Source organism: Pararge aegeria, chromosome 10, assembly GCF_905163445.1.
Source record: "Pararge aegeria chromosome 10, ilParAegt1.1, whole genome shotgun sequence".
Taxonomy (NCBI): domain Eukaryota; kingdom Metazoa; phylum Arthropoda; class Insecta; order Lepidoptera; family Nymphalidae; genus Pararge; species Pararge aegeria.
The window spans coordinates 14,536,173-14,560,985 of record NC_053189.1 but is presented as its reverse complement, the minus strand read 5'-3'; the positions used below and the strand labels follow the sequence as shown (position 1 = coordinate 14,560,985).

The 24,813-nt window shown below is 36.9% G+C and overlaps 1 protein-coding gene across 4 annotated transcripts; it reads left to right on the top strand.

Annotated features, from left to right (window-relative positions):
• The first annotated feature begins 240 nt into the window (after positions 1-240).
• Positions 241-23,283, top strand: LOC120626690. 4 transcript variants are annotated; one of them, XM_039894313.1, is made up of 21 exons: positions 241-291; positions 845-1,144; positions 2,504-2,619; positions 3,407-3,590; positions 4,220-4,406; positions 4,742-4,854; positions 5,387-5,520; positions 6,473-6,575; positions 7,447-7,609; positions 8,445-8,665; positions 9,441-9,560; positions 9,936-10,023; positions 12,354-12,425; positions 13,017-13,136; positions 13,507-13,575; positions 13,958-14,086; positions 14,169-14,531; positions 15,234-15,415; positions 16,416-16,508; positions 17,551-17,724; positions 18,991-19,116. In XM_039894313.1, exons 2-21 carry the CDS (start codon positions 887-889, stop codon positions 19,114-19,116), a joined length of 3,015 nt encoding a protein of 1,004 aa, XP_039750247.1. In that variant the 5' UTR covers positions 241-291; positions 845-886. The 4 variants fall into 4 exon arrangements, with proteins under 4 accessions (XP_039750247.1, XP_039750246.1, XP_039750249.1 ...); XM_039894312.1 differs by lacking the exon at positions 241-291 and adding an exon at positions 549-630; XM_039894315.1 differs by lacking the exons at positions 241-291; positions 12,354-12,425 and adding an exon at positions 549-630 and having other exon boundaries at positions 18,991-23,283.
• The last annotated feature ends 1,530 nt before the right edge of the window (positions 23,284-24,813 follow it).

Sequence of the window (24,813 nt, the reverse complement as noted above, 5' to 3'; positions counted from 1 at the left end):
CGGTAAAAAGAGAAACCGATTAATTAAAAATCGTTTTTTATGTACAATGACACATCCCTAGTCTAGAAACATTGCCATTCTTTTCAATTTGGTAGTAGTTTTTTTGAATAATATTGCTAGTCACTGGCTGGATTTCTATGAAAGATTGAACGATTAGGAACAAAGTAAAGTATAGTCGCTTATTGTATATCATATTGTATATGTAGAGACACATGCAGGGACTCCAGCAGGGCTAGCACGTGCTGTTGCTGATCGAGTCGCCCTCCGCGCCGCGCCTAGGACTGTGACATTGTACATAAAATTCAATTTTTAATTAATAGTAAATATATATAATTTGGTAGTAAATTAATCAATGATATAAAATATGTGTCATTAGAAGATAAAATAATATTTGTAGTAATATTATGTTGGCAACATGACATTTCTTTTAATCAATCGGCGTATTCTAAGTAAATACTAATTACTAAACTTAACTAAAATGAACTTAAGAACTGAACTTTAAGGTTTCTGAACGAATGTGACGGTTCATCATTGATTCATGAACTGTCGCACCGCCATCTTGAAAGTGTAATTGTTGTCATGTTTACGTTGTATGTGGATGTTAGAAATTGTTATTTCTAATAAAAATAGGTAAAAATGTGTTATAATCGAGTTTAAAATAAAATTTAATGCCTGTCCAATGCTCTCATATAGAATTTGTAGCCTTGTTAGTGTTGTATTCGTAATTTATTTGAGATATAGAATAGGCGCCAAATTAGTCTATAGAGTATTGGATTTTTGTTCATTTGTTTCAATGGTGATTTACAAGTAATTAAGTGAAGTGTGATCTGGTAATTGTTCGCAGAAATAATTTGATGTACCTGATCGGATAAAGTGAACTGGCACGATGTTTTACGCACACTTTGTGCTGGCCAAAAAGGGCCCGTTGGCCAAAATTTGGCTGGCAGCTCACTGGGACAAGAAGTTGACGAAGGCCCATGTTTTTGAGACCAACATTGAAAAGTCTGTTGATGGAATACTAAAGCCGAAAGTGAAGATGGCTTTGCGTACTTCTGGCCATCTTTTACTGGGTGTGGTGAGAATCTACTCTAGGAAGGCCAAGTATCTGTTGCAGGATTGTAATGAAGCCTTCGTTAAGATCAAGGTAAGTTTAGTTTTTCTTTATTCATTCATTAATAATCTTTGAACAATTCATGAAACACTAATGTTAAAGAGAAACTTCTGTTTCACTTCTTAATTAAATACACTGGATAGAGGTATTGCCTCACAAATCATGATCTCACTATTATTAATCTACCATCAACCATGGCTTGTGCCAAACAAAACCTGTTTAAATGTTATATATTGTGTCGAGATGGTGTGTCACAAACTATGTTTATTTATTCAAATCTGTGATCTATATTAAATGTGTGTTATTTGTCCATGGCTCTAAATGGGTTCACGATAGTGTAAATCTGTTAAGATACATTAGACTGATGAATCAGATTTAAGAGCTTTGTTAGCTGTTGTATTCAACTACACATTTGAATGGTATGATTAAAGGGTAGGTTCTTGTACCTTCTACATGGTGCATGAAACGTTAATAGGTTTATGAACAGTAATCATATTAAATACTTATATTAACAACGGCCAGAGGTTGGTGGATGAAAGATCTTAAAAGAATTATTATTTTTTATTCGTTTATACTCTTTATTTGAACACCACTATACAATTGAAATAGGAATTAAAGAAAAACAAAGATATGAAAGTAGTAGAATATAAAAAAACTGCCTTATATCGCTTATTAGCTCTCTCTGCCAGTCAACCTTAGGATTGAGACAACATGAACAAGAACAGACAGGAGGTGTAATATTATTATAAACCAACCATAACTAACTACATGAATCCATAAAAAAATAAGAAAAATACATGCATACAAATAAAACAAAATATTAAAATAAATGTAATTATATAGAGCTTAAAATTTTATGGAGGAGAAAAATTATCAATTATACTTAGTAATTAAATTTAAAGTGTCTTAAAATTAAACTTAGGTCTGATTCAAAATGAGACTACAGAATGTGATCCTAAATGGTGCCGTAGGAAGATTTGGCAGATAAACAGACAGATGCGGAAAGGGAGTAGAGCATGTAGCAGATTGGATGTAGAGAAGCTACTGCTAAATAGTAGTTAAGGGATAATTGAAGAACAAGAATCTTAAGACAATGTGATATGTGCTGCAGCTGTGTAATGTTGCTGCAATGGAAAGCAGCTGATTTAGCTTTTGTCCACATTTGCACCTGGGGTTTGCATATTCAGCTAAGCCTGTATAGTATTAATGTTTTAAAACAAAACAAGTGAGCATTAAACTTTCCACCAAAACTTTTAAGGCTTATCTAGCCATAAAAGTTGATGTTAGACTGACAGAAAATGCTTAATGTGCTCAATCAATTGATTTGCAATGTCAAAATTAAGCTACATTACCCTCCAAGAAGTCAATATTAATCTGATATTTCCATTTCAGATGGCCTTCAGGCCTGGCATGGTTGACTTGCCGGAGGAGCATCGAGAGGCAGCTATGAACGCTATCACTTTACCTGAAGTGTTCCATGATTTTGACACTGCCATGCCTGAGCTAAAGTAAGAAATTTTATATTCTATTATTTTGTTCTTCTACTTGTGGCTCAGGTTCACATGGTTCCTGCATGGTTAGCATGGGCAGGAGACAATTATATCCCCGGGGAAACAATATTATTAAATCTTCAAAAATTAATCTTCTCCCACAGCTTTAGCAACTCTCAGAGCACTGGCACACAAGTGGAAATAATATCCAAATAATATATGAGTATTAATAAACGGGGGTAGACTTTTCCTATTCCATGTTCCAGTGATTTAGCAAGGTGGGCACACTAATTATATCCCTTGTCAGGGGATATAATTTTTATGTCCCGCCCTTGCTAGCCAGCCCTGCTGGTGTCTTGTCAACTGGTTAAGATCTATTGTGACTGCTGGAAGAAAAAGCAGTAGCATCTTTTGGCAGTATTATATGTTTCTACCAAAAGTTTGCTACATTTATGCAATATAAGGCAGGAACAGATTAAGTGTAGCAGCAACACCATCTCAATTTCCAAACATTGGAATCTTTATCTTTATACAACTGGTTACATATAAATTTACTTTGGGCAAATATAACATGATCTATATTCCCTGATGTTCCTGTCTGCATACTTCTTCTTCTTCTTCTGCTTGCGGCTCAGGTTCGCCTGGTCCCTGGTGTCATGTTGAACGGTTAAAATCTATTGTGTCTCCATACTTAGATGACAGGAATTATTTCTTTTATGTAGAGCTGCAACATGTGACAAAGTACAAATTATGATATTATGTCTTAATGTAGAATATAATTTCTAATTGATAATTTTTATTACAGTGAAGTGGATATAGAAGCCCAGTTCTCCCTAAATCAGTCTAGGGCTGAGGAGATTACGATGCGTGAAGACTATGGTTCTTTGAATCTGGTCACACATGATGATGGATTTGGGGATATGGGTTTTGATGCTGACAACCCTGATATTATGCGAGAGGCTATTGGAAATGAAGGGGGGTTAGAACAGGTGATTACTAATTTTATTTTATTTTAAAAGGACTGTTCATCATTAGATATTTGCTTAGCATGGCTAATTTAACTGTTTCATAAAGTACCAATAAATAATTCATTTGAATTGTAGGAAATGAAAATTTAATACAAAATTTTAATAATTTTGTTCAGCTAAGTACCTATCAATCTGGTTTAACCAAAAAGTGATCACTCTAATCACTTTTTGTTAATACCTTAATTAGTTAAGATTGTATAACATAGAGTTATTAAAATTAGAAAATATATTAATTTTGTTGAATCCTATCTAGGGAACTGTGGTATTACATAGTATCATTTATCAGAGTCAGTAGAGCACCAAAAGACAAACAATGAACCGAATGATAATTAACATAATATATTTAAAATTAATAACTTATCTATGAAATCTATAAACAAAATATGTGTTAAAACTAATTGATGTATCCAGTGATTTTAACAACTTGGAGTGTAACTCTCTCACCAACCATATATATTTATTTTCTACATATATATATATATACTGTTCACTCGTATCTAGGTCTCAATTTATTTGAAGGAATTAAATGCTAAATTTGCTGTAACAACTTTTACCAAAAACAACAGCTTTAAACTATATTATTGTTGTAGAGCAACTTGCTGTTCGCCGATGGATCGTCCCTGGAGCTAGCAGGCAAAGATTCTGTGGCCAGTACCAGCGCGGCCGGGGTACCTGCCTTGGCCACACCGGCGCACGAGCCCCGTATGGAGACTGCGCCACACGGAGCTATGGATGACGGCTTTGGGGGAACTATCGGCGATGTCGGGGATTTTGGGCGTAAGTTTTCCTTTTGTCTATCCAAATTAATTAGCTAGTTCAGTCTGCAAGGATGACTATATATATTAGTATATTAAAATATTTAAAAACAGTACATATTTTTAAGATTTTCATACCAAATTTTTGATTAAAAAGTACTAAAAGAGTTTACATTAGAAAGTGATGTGACTTATAAGAACTCCTTCCTCTTCACTATTGAGCCCTAAAACTTTTTCATATGTAGATATTATTTTTTTATGAGTGTGTGTCACTGATCTCTGCCTAGTGGAGGTCCAATCAGATTCCAGGTTTTTTTTTACAATAGTAGTAATAATGTGAACATTAACATATTTCAGATGCGGGAGGTCTATTTGAAGGGGACCTGTTTGGCGATGTGACCGCTGGAAGCTCGACTGGTGGCACTGCCGCTGGGATGCAGGGCACTTCGGAACAACCACAGTCTTTGCAGGTTGGTATTGACTTATAACTTGGGATTTTAGATAAAATACCATATGTATGGAAACTTAAACTATGTATTAAACATCTATTATTATTCGCGTGGCAAGCTTTTATAAAAATAAAAGAGAGAGACTACAAAATGATAGAGAGATTCCATTGATTTTATCATCCAACTTAATTGGTTATAAAGGAGATAAATATTGAAGAAATTATAAATTATACAATTCTGCTTTTCGTGGAGTATAGCCAATTAAACTTTAAGTTTTTTGTTTAGCACCAATTGATACGAATTCTCCAAGTTTCCGAACTTGTAACATGCAAAATGTTTTGAATCTTCAAATTTTTTATGAATTTTTGAGAATATAGTAAAAATGCGAGCAGCGGGCCGGAACTATTTCAATTTTTAAATGTTGATGAAAAATAAAAAAAATAGGCCAAAACAAAAAAGTAAAATTTTTGTTTTGGCCGTTATGCTAATTCGGCGGTAAAGGCTTGATATATTGGAACCCTACATGTATAAAAAAGTTATTACTCATAACCAGGCGGAGATAGAAGCCGCGGGAGGAAGCGGACAAACGGAGGCTGGCGCCGCAGACGAGGGCGCCGATTCAGATGACGACATGCCCCACTACGATGCCCCACCTTCCCCCGGATCACCCCCATCACCGGGCACCAGGTACAAGCAGCCTTAAAATTCAAAATTCAAAATTCAAAATTCATTTATTTCAAGTAGGCCTAATACAAGCACTTTTGAAACGTCAAGTCTGTCCGTGTGTAGTGACTCTACCACCGGTTCGGAAGGTTGTTATCGGAACCTTATCATTACAAAGTTCATCTATTGTTTATTTATTATTTATCATAGTAATTTATGCAACGTTAAGTAATTACTAATTACGTATAGTTAGTTGCATTTTATTTACTACTGGGAAACAAATGAAAATAATAGTTTAACTACTATGGAAGAAAACAATTACATTAACCATTATATATAATATACATAATATACTATATTATCTTCTTCTTCTTCTTCTTATATACTATATATATATATATATATATATACTATATATATATATATATATATATATATATATATATATATATATATAGAAGAAGATATACTATATTATTATATATAATATAACATATGGGGTTTTGAAAATATGAATATTTGCACTTAAAATTGTTGATGTGAGTTTTTGTCGCGTTTTACCCTGCCCATATTACCCTGACTACTTTCCCATTATCTGTCATATGACGAAGACGTTTGTATTTAAACTCAATCAACAAATAATAATTTTAAAAGTAATCACAAAAAAAAATAATTTTTGCCGCGACAGTAAATATGTAGTACCAACCTATACAAATAAAAAAAAATATATGTTAAGATATTACGCATATACAGCCAAGTTTTCTGCATTAATACAATTTATAGTTATTTATTAACTGCCATATATATCCATATAAAATTATTTTACTTGTTGCGAATTTATAATCAGAATTTTATGGTTATTTAGTTTTTATTAATCATATTATTGTAATAGATAAAAATGAAATTAAATATTTATTTTATAAGGTGTTTTGTTCTTCAGGATAATTTGAGTATGCTTATTGGATTTAAATGCTAGTTGGGGCGGATCTCCCGCGCACGAGCCGGAAACGCCGCGGTCGGACGACGCGGGCCTGATGCCGCCGCCCGCCGTGCCCAGGCCTCCCTCGGTCAGGCCTATGGTGAGTTACAACTAGGGATCGATGTAGGCAACATTAAAAAATAAATAAAAAAAGATTCAATAATGCCTGAAAATATATGCATTAAAAGGACATCCATTTGATGGCCGATTAGCGCAGTGGGTACTGACCCCGCTGGCCCCGTTCAAGGCTGTGGGCTCGTTTCTCACAACTGGGAAATGTTTGTGTCTTGGACATAAACGTTTTTTGTGCCTGGGGGGATGTTTATAAAGTACGGCTTGTACCCTGCCACGGTTCGCTGTGGCACATTGTGATTGAATAGATAAAAACAATCCTTGATGCGTATTATATATCATGCTAAAATTTCAGCTGAGTTTTATGAAGCTTACACAAACCAACATAACATTTTTATATATATATAGATATTATAAGTTTTTATGTATAATTATTCATAAATATTGACCACTTATCATATCTTTACTTTTGGGGGTCTAGATGCCGATGTGTGTGATTGACTTAATTTATTATTTTATTTTATCCATCATCCATTTTGGCATAATTATTAAAGTGGCGGCCAAAAAACAAAATTTGCTGTATTGTTTGAACTTGTCATTTCTTATTATCACAGCAATCCCCCGCATTGCTGTGATAATAAGAAATAACAAGTTATAGCCTATATTTTTTCTATAAAATATTAAAATTTTTGTTGTTCGAAATGTTTGTAAACTTTTCGGGTTTAGGTTTCTGTAAATGGGTTAAAAAATCTTCAGCATCACCATCACATGTACAAGCGTGCGCAAGCGTGTGTTTAAGTTGAACTAGTTTTTTTTTATTAAAACCAGGGTGGTTTTGATAAAAAAAACTAGTTCGACTTAACTATAATTAGTTATCAATAAAAAAAAAAACTTTCCAGGATGTGGATGGTGTGGATCCCGCTGAACCAGGATGCTCCTCTTCATCAGCTCAGCCGGCAGAAGCTCCAGCCACCCCCGCCCCTGCGTTGGACAACACCACTTTACTGCAGAACGAGGAGGAATCCTTTGCATTGCCGCCCGTTGATACTACCGTACTCAAAGGTAAGGAATTATTTAATCGTACCACAGCGGGTTTTAAATTTGCACCAAGCTTCCTGATTTAGGCGCAATTTCGTGTGCCCATCTTTTCATCTCCCATCCTTTAATATTTTTTCCGCCCACCCTTGAGTCATATTCAACATCATGTCAAAATATGGATGTCCACTAACTGACCACAGTGTTTTGCCACTCGGGTACAACGGCGCCCTGAGACTTGTAATATGTCATATGTATGTTATGACGAACTCCCTGGTGCAACGGTGGGCGCCGTGATTTTAAGTTGGAGGTCCCGGATTCGATTCCCGGCAGGGTCAATTTGGGAATTTATAATTTTAGATTTTTTTATCTGGTCTGTGGGGGCGGCTTTTTCCGTGGCTAGTTACCACTCTACCGACAAAGACGTGCCGCTAAGCGATTTAGTGTTCCGGTGCGATGTGGCGTAGAGACTGGTGAGATTGCAGCCAAGGGCTAACTTGTAGTAAAATTAAAAAAAAAGTGCAAGCACGGGTGAAAATAATATACGTATAATGTCAAACGGGGGAGAACTTCTTTTTTCCCCTGTTGTAGTGATTCGGCAAGTGGACAAGTAAATTTTATCCCTCGATAGTGGATATAATCGGGGGAATAATTATTTGTCCCTGGTTTATGTCTGTGGGCCATCATCTTGATCTGTCAATTATTATTATTTTTTTAATTTGATGATGTGCGTGCCGGAAAACGAACTCGATCTCCAAGAAAGAAAAGCCGAAGCCTCACCCACTAGGCTATCACCGCTATCGCACCGCTTCTTCCTTCTATATATCTTTGGCATAAACCCCGTGTACGCTACTCTCCGTAGGTATAACCAAAGCGAAACGCAAGCGAAAACTCATCGTCGACGAAGTAAAGAACATATCTGGCGAAGAAATGAAGAACCAACTAAGTAACACTTCGGATATCGTCACTACTTTGGACCTCGCGCCGCCAACGCGTCGATTGATGCACTGGAAGGAAACTGGAGGCGTTGAGAAGTTGTTCACACTCCCCGCTAGGCCCATACCTTCGAGAGTTCTTTTCAAGGTAACCATATTGTAACATTTTCTTCATCCATGATCATAACCATTCTTAGAATATCAGTATACTTATGCAGACCTCATGGTCAGGGGAGTGTAAACTACTTCAATATGACACTAGAGAGATGACTCTCTAGTGTCATATTAAAGTAGTTTACACTCCCCGCTAGGCTTATACCTTCAAGGAGTCTTTTCAAGGTAACCATAGTGTGTCCCATTTTATTTATCCATGATCATAATCAATATTAGAATATAATTATGCTTATGCAGGCCTCATCTCTCTAGTCATGTTAAAGTCGTTTATACTTCTCGCTAGGCCCATGAATTTTTCAAGGTAGCCGTAGTGTATAATTTTATTTATCCATGATCATAATCGTTCTCAAAATTTTAAAATACCATTACTGGCTTCCTATGCCTGGGGGTATTTTCATTTTAACCGTTATTGACCAGGCCAACCAATGTTTTATAGTTTACTGTTTGTTTGCTCAACCTGTTTCCGCCCGTCGGCTCGGCATATACTAAAACCCATTTCCTTATGTTAGTTACGCAAAACTCGTGTAGTAGTTTCTAGAGTTTTGCGAACTAACTTACCGTTTGCGATTTGAGGCCATACAAAATAACGCGGTATAACGCCGTTATAGTTTTATTTACACTAATAAAGTGTTTTATCACTTTCTGACGTTTGAAAGATCCTCTCAGTTAAAGACTCATTTCACGTTTATTTGACCTTTTAACTTTAATCTTAGTTCAAGTGTTATAGAGATGATATTTATTTGTTCTAGAAATATCAACGCAACATGACGCTGCGTACTGATCCCGAGGAAGGTGAGGCGGCGAGTTCCCCCGGCCCGTCCGACCAGGCAGCGTCAAAACGCGGCGGAAGGAAACGAAGAAATGAGGAAGTATGTTGTAATTTTTCTGCTAGTATGCAGCTGACTGACTGACTCACTCACTCCATGACTCACTTGCTCACTGATTGACTGACTGCCTGACTGACTGACTGACTGATTGACTGACTGACTGATTGACTGAGTGACTGACTGACTGATCGACTGACTGACTGATTGACAGACTCACTCACTGACTGACTCACTCACTGACTGACTGACTGACTGGCTGACTGACTCACTCACTGACTGACTGGATCACTCACTGACTGACTGGCTGACTGACTGACTGACTTACTCACTGACTGACTGACTGACTGACAGACTGAGTTTTTACTTCGATGCTGGAGTATTTATATACTAAAGACAAAATATATTTTTTTCGTGTAGGCCGTTAACACCCCCGGCACATCAGCACAAGCTACCCAAGACATGGAGCCACCTACTCCCGTACCTCAAGGGTATGAACCCTCGATCGGTAAGTGTTACATTATTACACAAATAACCTGCTTTTGAATAAACAAATATACTAATATACATTTATTAAAATTGGTAATTTAATAGGGCCCTGATTCTCTAATTAAGGCAATTGAAACATTTTATACACTAGAAATGCATTTTATGACATATATTTTGACACTTCGTCATATATTACTGCAACTGTTAGCGAGTATAATTTTCATTGACTATATGATTAGAGTCGTTTGGCAGCGCTCGTCCGGGGAAGTACTATCGCGACGCTTATTTGCTGGTCGCCGCCGACCAGCATTGCTGTGTTCTGAAGGGTTGGTGGTGTAAATATAGGCACATGATCCTTAAACTTACCATCAGATTGATGGACAGGGCGGCACTTTGTAGGACATGTTGTTACTCGCATGCCCTGCAAATGGTTGTTCTGTGCTTTTGACCATTTTTGACGGGCAATTGACGCAATGGGCAGTTGATGAACAGGAATGTTTTTCAGTGTCTGGGTGTTTATATGTATTTTTTAAGTCTTTAGATAGATAGATATAAATACTTTATTGTTCATACAAAAAAAAAAAACAAAAAAAAAAAAAAATGTTCATAAAGACTATTCATTATTATTATTTATCAGTCACCGTAGCACCCATAACACAAGCTACGCTTACTTTGGGGCTATATGGCGATGTGTGTATTGTCGTATATTGACTTATTTATTGTTTTCACACAGGTGGGCCATTTGCTTCATCCGTCAAATATTTTTTAATTATTAAAAAAAAATTCTTTATTTTATTTCTGATGTCTTATAGCGCTTACGCAGAGTTAGCATTGCTATAAAGAATCAGGACCCTCACTCTAATGAGTTCACAGTTTCAGCTTTTGTGGCAAATACTGTATTTATTATGTAAATATAATCGTGGTGATTGTAAATTTTTTGGGCTCATTCACATTTCGTTCCTAGGTAAAATGTTCATTCAACCAGAACACTAAGTGTAATTTTTTCAAGTTATCAAGAGTCACACCTGCGTTAGTGTAAGGCTGTTTTAGCTCAGTCATGTGTGGTTGACCAAGCGTCAAACCAATAATTGAATTGACTTGTTAACTTGAGAATCTAACACTTGGGGCTTTTCAACGATTTTGATTGACTGTTAAACTGTATAAAATTTGACATTTCCATGTTCCAAACTAAAAATCTCATTATAACGCTTCAATTTTAACGGTATGTTAAGTACGGAAAGAAACAGCTGACGCTCATACAACACTTGAGGTTGACTTGCATTGATCGCGGCAGATATAAATGTGAAAGTGTTCGTTTTACCGAAGTCAACACCTGCAGTCATACTTTAAAATACATTGAAATCCGCAAACAGAATTTGTTGATGATGAAGCTGTTTCTTTCATCTCGAAGCAGGCCATATACCTTTACTTCTGCTTCAGTTCAGGTTTCCGTCACTCGACTATACCTCGAAGCACCCACAGTGCATCGTACTTGCTATTATGCTATTAGACAATCGGTTATCGTGGAACCAAAGTCTGCAAATTCAGTGTTCGCATTACGTATTGTTTAGCTAAAGACTTCGTGTTTTTATCGTATTGTACAAATTTAGCAGCTTCTCAACAAATCTTACCGGGCTTTTATTATACGCATTAAATTTTGAACTGATCATGCGCGCGCGCATTTGATGCGTGTGAAAAAGTCACACGCGTAGAAGCAAACCTTATCAAAGAAAACATTAGTTGGCGTTCCGCATTCCGTTACGTAGTTTGGCGGGGATTTTGAAACATTTAGCGAAAGACGTGAATAACAAATTTGGCACGGTCTCATAACATCTTACTATGTCCAAGGCCGTGGGTTCGATTCCCACAGCTGGAAAATCTTTGTGTGATGAACATGAAAGTTTTTCAGTGTCTGGGTGTTTATCTGTATATTATAAGTATATATGTATATTATTCATAAAAATATATGCATCAATCTTAGTACCCATAACAAAAGCTACGCTTACTTTGGGGCTAGATGGCGATGTCTGTATTGTAGTAATATATTTGTTTATCTATTCTCACTTCATTATTTGTACGCACGTAAGAAATTAATCTTCTAAAGCTTTACAAGTCAAATAAGGTTGAACTGAGTTTCTTAATTCGACAATATTTCGCGTTGTGTCAATAATATTTTCCGTGTGCGGGGGGCGTATTGAAGATTGAAGAAGTATTGATAAAAAATACATCTTGATATTTATATTATCAATAAAATATTAGACACTAAGAGTATATGGCCTGTCGATCGTACCCTGCCTTTATATATAACATGCACTGTCACTAACTCACGGTGTGGTCACGGTGGCGTAGAGTCGGAGCGCGTTCCGGAGCCGTTCCAAACGCCGCGCCACGAGACAGATGTGGAGCCGCCTAACACGCCAGGTACATCACTAATCACTATTAACACATCACGGGTGTATCCAACTCAATACTTATTTCTGTTAACTTCCCTGGAAAAACTAACAAATTATAGTGTAAAATGGCGGCAAACATCACTTTCCCTGTTGCCGTACCTTGGCAGGTGGATAAGCATATTTTATCGCTTGTGTGGATATCGTTGGGGGGTCTTCCGCAAACTGGCAAAGGAACTCAGCATTTTTTAATAAAGATCAACATTTTATTATATTTCACGACACATCGAGTATTTAAGTTGAATTTTCATTTGTTTAGGATCTCATCTATTTAATGTATGCTTGGCCATTTCTATTGTTATTACAATATTAAATTGGTGGATAAAGGCAATTGGTGTCAAACCCCTTTCAACACGTTGCTTTTTGTATTTGTGTATTCATTGGGATCATTTTCTCTCGATCATTGCTATCTCATTGGGAATGGTTTTTAGAACTTTAATTTGTACAGGAATCTAAGTGAAAATAATGAGTTTTAAATTTAAATATTCGTATTTAAACATGTTGTATCAACTACATTAACTATTAGCATTGATCGAGACGATAATATTAAATACAAATTTAGGTATGCTGAGTTCACTCGGTGCTCCGCTCACTCCTGGCTCGTTGGGTCCTCTGACGCCGGGAACCTTGCTGCAGGGAGGAATCACTCCGGGAAGCTTGCAGCATGGCGCTATGACCCCAGGTATGTAGATAAACTACAGGCCTGGACAAAAAAAATCCTAGGCCTATGATAACAAAATGGGGTGGCTCAAAACAAGGTGGTGGTGTAGTAGAAAAACTTGTGTCTCTGCATGGTGTACGGAAAAACCTAGATATCAGGAAAATGTCCGTCCATGTGTGGAAAAACACCCGTGTGTAAAATAAAAAACAGGTATATTACAATTCTCTGTATAGTAACAATGTAAACGTGTAAATGAGTCAGGAATGCCACTGTGAAAACGTGGCAAAAACACCGTATATGAGCCGCGCAATTAAAGAATAGATTTCAACTAACAAGATAAACTTGTTCATAAAAATAAATATAAAATTTAAAAGTTAACTTTTTCTAATAGGAGGATTAACACCTGTTGGACTTCACCACGGAGAACAACCAGAACTGGCCCTAAACGCTTTACATGGAGGTATGTCAACATGACCATTAACGTGCTTTGACTTTATGAAAAATAAAGCTTAGTTTGCTATACTCCGCGAAACATCTAAGGACGCTTGGGTTTTGGAGCGACGTGGTGTGCGTAGAGGGCACATTGAGAGAGAGATTCTCCTGCTTTTCGCGGAGTATAGCAAAATAAGCTTAATTTTCATAATATATTATGGAATTCCAATGCTTTGACTTTTCCAAAATATCGCAAAGAATAGGCCAGTATAATATATTTCAAATGCAAGTGATGTCTGGTACTTTAACATCAATTCTAAGTCATAAATTGATTTCTTCAAATTTAATTGAATGGCCATTTGTGCCTATGAATGTTTAAAAATAATAAGACCAATGTGTTATTCGTTTAGGAATGACGCCAGGAAGCATGACTCCAGGCGGAATGACTCCAGGATTAGGGCTAGGAGGATTGACGCCAGCGGGACTGGCTCACGGAGGATTGACACCGGCGGCATTACATCATGGATCGATGACGCCAGGTAAACGCATAAACTCTCGTTAATGAAGTCTTAGGGCACACAAATTCAATAAATACAATAACCACAAATATTTCCGTATTAGGTGGCTTAGACCATGGCGGTATGACGCCAGTTGGACTTCAGCACGGAGGAATGACGCCAGCGGGACTTGTCCATGGAGGCATGACTCCGGGTGGACTTGTTCACGGAGGAATGACGCCAGCGGGACTTGGACATGGAGGAATGACACCAGCCGGTCTCGCACACGGAGGAATGACGCCGGCGGGACTTGGTCACGGAGGAATGACTCCTGCGGGACTAGGGCATGGTGGAATGACGCCAGTGGGCCTTGGACATGGAGGAATGACGCCTGTAGGTTTGGCGCATGGAGGTATGACACCAGCGGGACTCGCTCACGGTGGAATGACGCCTGGTGGATTGCAACATGGAGGCATGACGCCATCAGGTTAGCTGCGTTGTCAATATGATACTGTTTTCGTATTTTAAATAAGTGAAGGGACCACTTCTCACGGAAACGCGTCTCCCATTATGGCTAATTTTGATTTTTTGGCTGCTTTCTAAATATTGATGAATAGATAGAAAATATTACCACAAAGAAAAACTCCTTTCTAATTGGAAATTATTCTGGATTAGAGGAGGTGATAGCCCAGTTATTGAGGCTTCGACTGCCTTATATCGGGCATCGAGTTGGGAGTCCGACACGAACCTCTAATTTTTAGGAGTTATGCGCGTTTTAAGCAATTAAATGAAATCTATTGCTTCAACTATGTAGTAAAACATCGTTAAATCTGCATGCAAGAGAGTTCTTCATAATGTTCTCAAATGCGTTTGAAATCTACACATCCAATGTTGGCCAGCGTGGTGGACTACGGCCTAAACGCTTCTTATTCTGAGATAAGAAGCTTGCTCTAAAGTAAAGGGCCCTGGTTAACAATAATTTATTCACCCTTAGAAAGAAATTGTATCATAATAGTGGGGTAGTTTACCCCCCAAGAAAGAGATTTTATCATCTACATTTATCCTCACAAAAATAAATTAATACTTTTTATCAAGTCTCATACACATAAAATTGTGTTTATGCATCTTTTTACAACATTTTTGTGATGTTTTAGCAAAGATTATAAATAAAAACTATCAACTTCCTCAGGTCTTCAACACGGGGGACTTCTCCAACACAGTTTGGAGCAGCTACCGATGATGCCGCAAATGGGGGGTGAACAACACCCTCTCTTGGCGCATTCGGTTCCCGCGCCACATCAAACACACCACGACCTCAACACTGGCCCTATGGAACCGTTGCCTATGCCATTGGACCAGGGAGACTACCAGGTGGGCATTGAAAGAGTCACCGTAACATATCTTGAGAGCAGATTTTGAAAGATCTGTTTGGTGAAATTATAAGTAACAGTCAACTCAGAGTACGATGTTGACTCTTATTTTAACAATTAGCAAGTATTCATTGTTAGTGATAGAAGCTGAAACCGACTAAAGTCAAATTCAACTGCAACCTTGCTACTTACCCAGCGCAACTGACTATTATTTGATATTGCTACTAGGCCACATATCTCACCCTGCGCAATTAACTATTTTTTGATACCTCTACTAGACCACATATCTCACCCAGCGCAACTGACTATTATTTGATACTGCTACTAGGCCACATATCTCACCCAGCGCAATTGACTATTTTTTGATACTGCTACTAGGCCACATATCTCACCCAGCGCAATTGACTATTTTTTGATACCTCTACTAGACCACATATCTCACCCAGCGCAACTGACTATTATTTGATACTGCTACTAGGCCACATATCTCACCCAGCGCAATTGACTATTTTTTGATACTGCTACTAGGCCACATATCTCACCCAGCGCAATTGACTAGTTTTTGATACTGCTACTAGGCCACATATCTCACCCAGCGCAATTGACTAGTTTTTGATACTACTACTAGGCCACATATCTCACCCAGCGTAATTGACTATATTTTGATACTGCTACTAGGCCACATATTGGCAGTTATTCGTGATAGTGAATAGAATCCTAACTAATATTATAAATGCGAATATATTTTGTTTGTCCCACCTTTACGCTTGAAATAAGCAACTAAACACTTTGTTTTTTGGCATAGAGTTAGTAGAAAGCATAGAGAGTGACATAGGCTACTATTTGTCTTTTTTTTTTTTTTTTTTTTTTTTTTTTTTTTCTCTTTTCTTTTTTACTTTTTTTTTTTTTCTTTTACTTTTTTTGATTTTTTTTACTTTTTTAAGAAATTATAAATTACACCATACAGATTCAGCTGCTTTGACTCCTAATTTTTTTTTCAGAGTGGTATGCAAATGACGAACTTAGGCTACGATGACCAACAGGGACACCAGAGTCCAGCGCACGACTACGATTTGCCACTCAGTGTGGAGAATGTAAGTATGATTGTTTTTTTAAACCACTACAAGTTGGACCTTGACTTCAATCTTACCTGATGTGAAGTAACTATGCAGTCTGACGTTGTAACGTATAGTATGTTACGTGTATGGCAGTTATCGGTATATACGCAACATCGTACCGAAACGCTTAGCACTACGTCTTTAACGGTAGGGTGTTAACTAACTAACTAACTAGCCTCCGAGCCTCCCACCGGAAAAAACGTACTATGGTTTTTTTTTAAAGGCACATTCAAAGCTTTCAAGTCCTAAAAGCTGTGATATCCTAGTGGTTAGAGCTTCAAACCTCAGCACGCACCTAGGATTTTTTGGAGTTATGTGCGTTCTATGTAACTAGATATAATTTTCTAATGGAGAAAAACATAATGAGGTACCCTGCTGAGTTTCCAATTTCCAAACTTACTCAAAGGCGTGGGAAGTCTAATAATCCGCACTAAGGCATCGCGCCAGACTTCAAGCTTAATCCCTTGTAGTGAGCCAGTAATTTATTTATTGTTTATGCACATGCTACATGCACTTACATAAGAGGCATGACGCCCCGCCGGAGCATTGCAGTAAAATTTGTCGAAATTATTTTTATTTTTTACTTAATTTATTTTACATCTTGTTAGTAAGACAGGGCCACTTACACTAACTAGATAGAACTACATAATTTATGGATAACTATAAGACAAATGAATGAAAGATGACATTAAACTTTATAATTTTTTTTTACATTATATCTATCTGCCATCGGCTTTTCCAGCCATAATCAGATTGTATGTTTACATGCTCTTTGATTTTGAGAGGTATTCCAGTGAATATCCTCCCCTATAGAGTTAATTATGGTCCGGTAAGTGAAGCTTTAGTAGTTTAGCTTTTCAGACGCTTAGTATTTGTGTCTGTAAGCACTTTAAACTTTATAAAATACATGATATTAATATAGTACTATAGTGATACTCTGCGAATATTGAAGTAAAGGACATTCAATGTAATGTTTTGATAATGATGATGATGATGAAAGTTTACATCCTCTTTTCAGCCGGAAGAGAGCGAGCGAGAGGCACGCGAGGCGGGCGAGACGGAAGAACAATTCGAGGAGCGGGTGTTGAATCGACGTGCAGCGCAACTGTTCTCAGCGATGCGGCCCAAGCTCGTCACCGGTTTGGAACTGTCCTTCGCGGAGCTCGCGCCCAGGCATAACATTAGAAAACAGGTATGTGTACATAACAGTTTTCTGTCACCCACACCTGTACGGCTGGCTTTTCTAATTTTTATTCCACTACTAGTTAGCCCTTGATTGCAATCTCACCTGGTAGTAACTGATGATGCTGTCTAATATGGTAGCGGGCTAACATGTTATGGAGTATGGTAGTCATACTCCTAATCGGTTCCATCGCACCGGAACACTAAATTGCTTAGCGGCAAGTCTTTGTCGGTAGGGTGAACCTCCAACCAGACCAGACAAGAGAAAATTCAGAAATTATAAATTCTCAAATTGCACTGCAGGGAATCGAACCTCGGACCTCCTACTTTAAATCGCACCGCTCATCGTTGCGCCACGAGGAATTTACGTCTACCAATTATCTCGTCAATCTCTATAGTCACATAGAGGATTTGTGGCCATTCATAATCACACATCCAGTTAAGGCTAGCAAACGCACCACGAGATAATTATGTCTATCTCGTGGCCACACATAGAGGTCCTTGGCATTGTATATACCTACTCACTCTCCTGAGGGAGAAAAAGGGGGGCGTGGAGATGTAAATTAAAGGGGGGTCCGGGTCATCGTCGCGGTCAGCCCCTGCCAGGTGCGACTCACTGGTGGGCGACCTGTGGTGGGGTATGGGGGACTGGAGAGTTATCAGCAGTATTGGTCTTGAGTTTTAAGGTTAAGCTCGTCCGGGGAAGCACTTTGGCAATACTTATGCTTGCCGCTAAGCAGCATTGCTGTGTTCCGGTCTGAAGGGCGTGTTTCCGGTGTCAAGCACATGAGGCTTAACACCTATCCTTCAGGTGGTCAAAAAGCGCCACTTTGAAAGACGCGTTCAAACTTGGTTTCCCTGCGAAGTGTAGACCCGTTTATAGGCGATGGTTTAACACTATTCGGTGTACCCTCCGCTTGGTCCGTCAATTATTACAAAAAAAATTAAGATCGTTCTGTAGGCCATTCGATGGCGGACTGTCGCAGTGGGCAGCGACCATGCTTTCAGAGGCCGTGGGTTCGATTCCCACGACTGGAAAATGTTTGTTTGATGAACATGATTGTTTTTTAGTGGCTGGGTGTTTATCTGTCTATTAAAAATATTTATGTGTCTTATTTTCATAAAAAAATTCAACAGCTATCTTACCCATAACACAAGCTACGCTTACTTTGGGGCTAGATGGCGATGTGTTTATTTTCGTAGTTTATTTTTACAAACCCCAATGCCATTTGCTTAGTAGAACTTTGAATTAACTTAATAACTTTTATTTCGATAGGTTGCGCAGAAATTCTACAGTTTACTCGTACTCAAGAAACACCAGATGCTCAAACTAATGCAAGAAGAAACGTATGGACCGATAACAATCTCAAAAGGCGCACAGTTCGAAACTGAAGCCATATAGTTAGAATTAAGTCTAGAAGTTTCTATATTCGTAAAAGGGTGCACCTATAATTTATATGGAGAGGAGACGGTACAGCTAGTTTTACAATCAGGTAGAGCCAAAAATTTCGTGTAAGCGATTCGAATTCATAGAAACTTTATATAGGACCAAAATAATGTATTGCATGTTGATCTCAAATCGGATGCCCGGTATATTGTTTTGCAAAGTAAGGTCCACTTTATATCAGAGTTGATTTTATTTTTGTTGTTAATTTTTGCAATGTATAGATTTTCCCCTAGTATAACTTACACATGATGATGTTAGATCTGAATTTTGCGACAGTTTACAATGCTTTTTTGGTATTCATAAAAGTAACTTTACAAACCTACATTGATATATGGATCAGCCACCTATAATCACAAGCCATTCTTTAAACTAATTACAACTTAATAACGGTTGATAAAAGCCCAAACAATAAAACTCAGTGAATATAATGTTCCTTCAAGCATTACCTTAATAAAGTTTAAAGTATTGCTTAAAGCTAAATATCATGATTGCAACATTGACCCCAAATTGCAGTACCCATTCCGAATACTGCTAATCAGAAAAAAACTATACTAGTTTCAAGCGCAGTAGTTTTTGGGATAAGTGATGTTATCCAAAGTAAATTTGACCTAATATTCCTCATTTTTTGGTTGGTTGCATACTGTACTGTGAATATGAATACGCAAAAGCTTTGTACCCCTTTTTACGAACAATGCGCTGACGAAGGAATATGAAATTTCCCACACTTATAGCCTATATAGAGGAACGCAGAATGCTTTTTTTTGTTTTTATCATGCATATAAATATATTAAATCAATAAACACAGCATTACACACTTTACCATGTATTTGAGACATAAGACAATTTTACAATGTAATCTGTGATTATGGAAGTAAAATCTGACAACTGAACCTTAATAATGTTCAAACTTATAATTTAAATTAATTATGGTTGAATTTCGACCACTGGGGGACCACTAGTTTGTTTAGTTATGCTTAATTGGCCGTGGAAAATCCCACGACACTGAAATTTTTCGAAGGAAACAATAGTTTCGCTCGAAGATGCAACACAGCATGAAGTTGGTCTTTGATGCGAATTATTGAAGTAATACTTCTTTTGGCGCGTTAGGGAAAAATGGTGAGAGTACATTTTTACGATGCGCGTTTTTTTCGCACACCGTCACGAAAAACCGACACCATGAAGTTATACTCAACATTTTAGTTTTTCTAAAAAAGGTTTGACAGTTGACTTTCAATAATTCAAACAATACCAATACACACTTTTCAACGTACAAAGATGGAAGAACATTACTAAGTGTGGTAATTATGTTACTCTGGTAACTTAAAACCTTCGGTATCGGATCGGCACGCTGTGAGCAATCGTATTTTTGGGGTTCCGAAAAAATACGGAGCCTTAATCAGGTCAATCCATTGTTTGTTCTTCCGTCCGTCCTTAACCGGTCTCACTCTCAGACTTTGAATTATAAAGGCGTAACGTATACCAAAAAAAGTCATTGGTCTCTTATTGGATTTAGAATTTAAAGCCTCTTGTCATTTCATGTTAAAGACTATTTCATCTAAGTGAAATAGACCTAATGGCTCTCGTTTTATTGTAGGTACGATTGATTTTTGTTTTTAAAAAGTTCTGGAGTATTGTGGACTTTGGTAACAAGTAGTCTAGGTACCGTTAAACAGGGTGAATAGATAGATCTTCGATATTTTGTAATATTGCAGAATTAATACCCAACTTTCTAAGCCTGCATTTATTGAGTCTTAGGTCAACCTACTGAACTATATTTTATTTCTATTTGGATAAATTTATTCTTTATAAAAATAAACCATAAAATACTCGAGATTTCCATTTATCTCCCATTAGGGGACAATAGACGTTATTCTCGCTTTGGGGGAGATTGGAAAAAAATCGTAGGGCTGCCTAATTGTTGTTTCCCTAAATTTTTTGACAAACTTGTCAGCTGCAATTTACTCATGTTTATTATTGTAATATTTATAATTTAATGATGTTATATTAAATCTCTTAAGATCCATCCGATAAGCAAACAATGATGTCTAATTTATTTTTGAATTAAAAAACGTGTTTGAGGAATCAACAAAAGTGGACTTTTCTTTACGATCAGTGCAGTTTCTGTGGAATTGAATGGAGGAAGTGAACAGTGTTTTGTTTGGTGGACAATATTTTTTAGATATGTAGAGAATTTGCCTTAAATTTGTTTTTTGCTGTAGAGATAAGTGAAATTACTTCATTGTTTCTTGATCAGATTTATAATGTGTTGTTGTTTCCATACCACAGATGTATTTGGCAAGTAGCGTATTTTAATCTACTGTAATATACTTCTAATATATTGTGAAGATTTATAATATCCGGCAGTAGTTATATAGCACTACGTACTAACTTGCGCCGAGGTCGAGTCTGGAGATTCCAGTCGGAACTGTCCAAATGTAAATAATTGGCTTACAAGATTTTGTCGTAGCAATCATAAACACGCCAATATTATTGACAACTGTATCGTCTATGTGCATTGAAGAATTGATAAAAAAATATTGACAATAATATTGACTGCGTGGAGTCATAGTTTTTACTTCTGCACGGCTAGCATGGGCAGGAGACAATAACACCCCGGGGAAAGGATAAAAATTTTTCGTCTCCCGCAGCTTTATTAACTCTCAGAGCACTGACGCACAAGTGGAAATAATATATATGTAATAATAAACGGGGGTAAATTTTTTCTATTCCATATTCCTGTGCTTTAGCATGCGGACACGCTTATTATATCCCTTGTCAGCGGATATAATCAGGGGATATAATTTTTGTCCCCTGCCCGTGCTCTAGCCCTGCTGGATGTTATGTTACATGTATAACCGTGCATATCTGGTTTGATTGTACTACATTTGTTATAAGTTAAGAAGTCCTAAACGATTTGCCGTAATGCAAAACTAACTCAACATTTAAGATTACCAACAGTATATAGCTATTTCTCATCGTTTAGAACTGGTTAATAAATATCCATTTTCTCTTGTACACCACCCAAAGAGGGTGTAGATGTCTTTGTTTATTTGATGACTTCATCTGTAAATAACAGTTCATCCCTTGACGTGAATACAAGACAGACTACGGATAATTGCACCACCCAAAATTATTCATCATTATCAGTCTGTTTTTTGTCACTGCTCCTATAATGCGGATTGGTAGGCTATACAATCACGATAGTTGAAGTGGTAACAACTGCTGGCTGACTGACCCGAGGTCTGAAAGCTCCAGAGCAACTGATCATTTCCTAAACGAGAAACTTTACTTTATGAACAGCTTTAATCAATACTTTAATTTATTATATGTACATAATATAACCAGCAGTATCAAAGAATAGATTTATCCATCAAGTCGGATGTCGTACTGTCTCATTACTCTTTTGTACTATTCTTTAATAGCGCGGGTTATGATTATTCAGTGGTTAGCTGTACGGCAAATCGTTTTTTAAGACGTCGTGTTAAAATTTGTTTTAATGTTATCAACCGTTCTCTATGTTAAATTATGGTGTAGTAATAATATTATATAAGATATACTTATCAAGTCTTATTATATACTTAAGGTGGCTGAAGGGAGGGCAAGATTCCTAGTGATAACAAGTTTGAATATTCTAAATACAGAAGATATCAGTTTTTGAATGTAATTAAAATTTGTACAAGTAGAAGTAAGTTGTAACTGATGGGAAACACCAAATAGAATCATGAAAACATCGTCTATTATGAGAAGATAAAAAAATATATTTACATGTTTATACAAGGTTGTCGCGTGCAAGATGTGTGAATGAGTTCTGAATATTATGTCTTAAACACTTATGGTAGTTTGAATCGGTAAACCCAAATTGCATGGATTCCATACAAACAATTGGATTGCATTCATTTTGGTTTATTTTTGTCTTCATACAAAGTTGTGTAAAAAAATGATAGAGCATTAAGAATGCCTTGACGTGTTTAAGAAATTAAGCAACATTTATGTTTATTATATAACATATCTAAGTGTGGACGTCCGTTGTGAATCAAATTGACTTCACAATGTCGCGGACGTACACACTTAGTTGTTTTCAAGTAAATTTTTTGCAATAAAACTGTTGATTGAAAAAATACATACATTTCTTTTATTTAAGTAATACCCTCCAGTCTATTATTGTATTACAATAATAATGATAGAATTTTGATCAGGACTACGCGATTTCACCCGAGATTGTTATAAGACACTACTTCATTTAATTTTTTAATACGTTATTATGTTTTCCATCGAGGCGTTGAATTTTATGTCCACAAGGCGAAACATCCCTAGAACAAAAATGTACTGTGTTCTCAGGACTTGTTCCTTCAACTCTGTCGTATGCCGGCTGTTTGAGCTCGGGTTAGTTTTGAGAGTACGAGACAAATGCCACTGCCCCCGTTGACAAGGATAGATAATGGGGACTATTTTATAGTACGTTATATTGCATTTTACAGTCTAGGCGCATAAGCTAAAATTGAATCGACGGCTTTTTTTTCGCGCGCCAAGGTAAACCGATATACAGCCAGCAACTTCCGCTGCATAGCCTATATTAAAAATATAATACATATAGAGAATATTTTCGTATTTAATACCGGACTAGTAAATAGTGAATAATTTGATAAAATTAAACGTTCATTTATCATAATTGAGAAGGTAAAAATGTTTGTACGTTTAAGGAAATGTCCATTATTTTTAGCTACATAAAACCGGTTTGTTGGTTATAAAAAAAAATTGTATTACCCGGCTTTATTTAGCCGGGTAATACAATTTTTTTTTGGTGTGGAAGTGGTCCATATTCATACAATATATAACTTGCAACTTGAGTAGAAACAGAATTTAATAGGGTCATCATAAATAAGCATAGGTACGCCAATTTTTAATAGAACACACATTTTTATATCTTGGATTATGAGCCTTATACCGATGTAATAAGGTTTGGTGGTTCTTGGATTCTTCATAACAGCGACATCTATCAAATGTACTTGATAAGCTTAAACTTTATAGACCCTGTCGTTGATGAAAACTTAACAAAATATAATAAATTTATTTGGAACCATCAATGCGTAGAATTAAACAGCTCAATATTAATTAATTATTTCTACTTTCGTTCAAATAAATTGTCACATTTGAACAATTTGAAAACGTCAAATAGTATCTGCAACCCGTGCGATGTTGTCAACGTCATTTTAAAATGGGCAAACAGCTCTTTTTCAACCGCAACAGCGAGTACTAAGATACTAGGTACTTATCCCGCATGAGTAATAAAAAAAAAAATAACATTGTCTTTGGACTAGCAATAACTATGGTGGTTGGTGGGTTTGTGTGTACAAATGGTCAATGCTTTGGTCACGAGAAATGCAATTAACGTACGCATTCTTTAAATGGTCCATAACCACAAAACAGTCTTCGAAGTTTTATTGACTCTCCGCAAAATCTGCGCCGGTGGCAGTTACGTTACAAATAGTCATTGCTGTCCACTACACATAATATGCCGGTGGCGTCCAAACACTAGATAGTAACGGGCTAACCTAGTCTAACCAGCCTTCAGGCTATGATAATGAGGCAGATAAGTTAAATCTAGGAAAGTGCCATGGCGCTAGAACATCTTGGCCGCTCTGAGGAAACGCA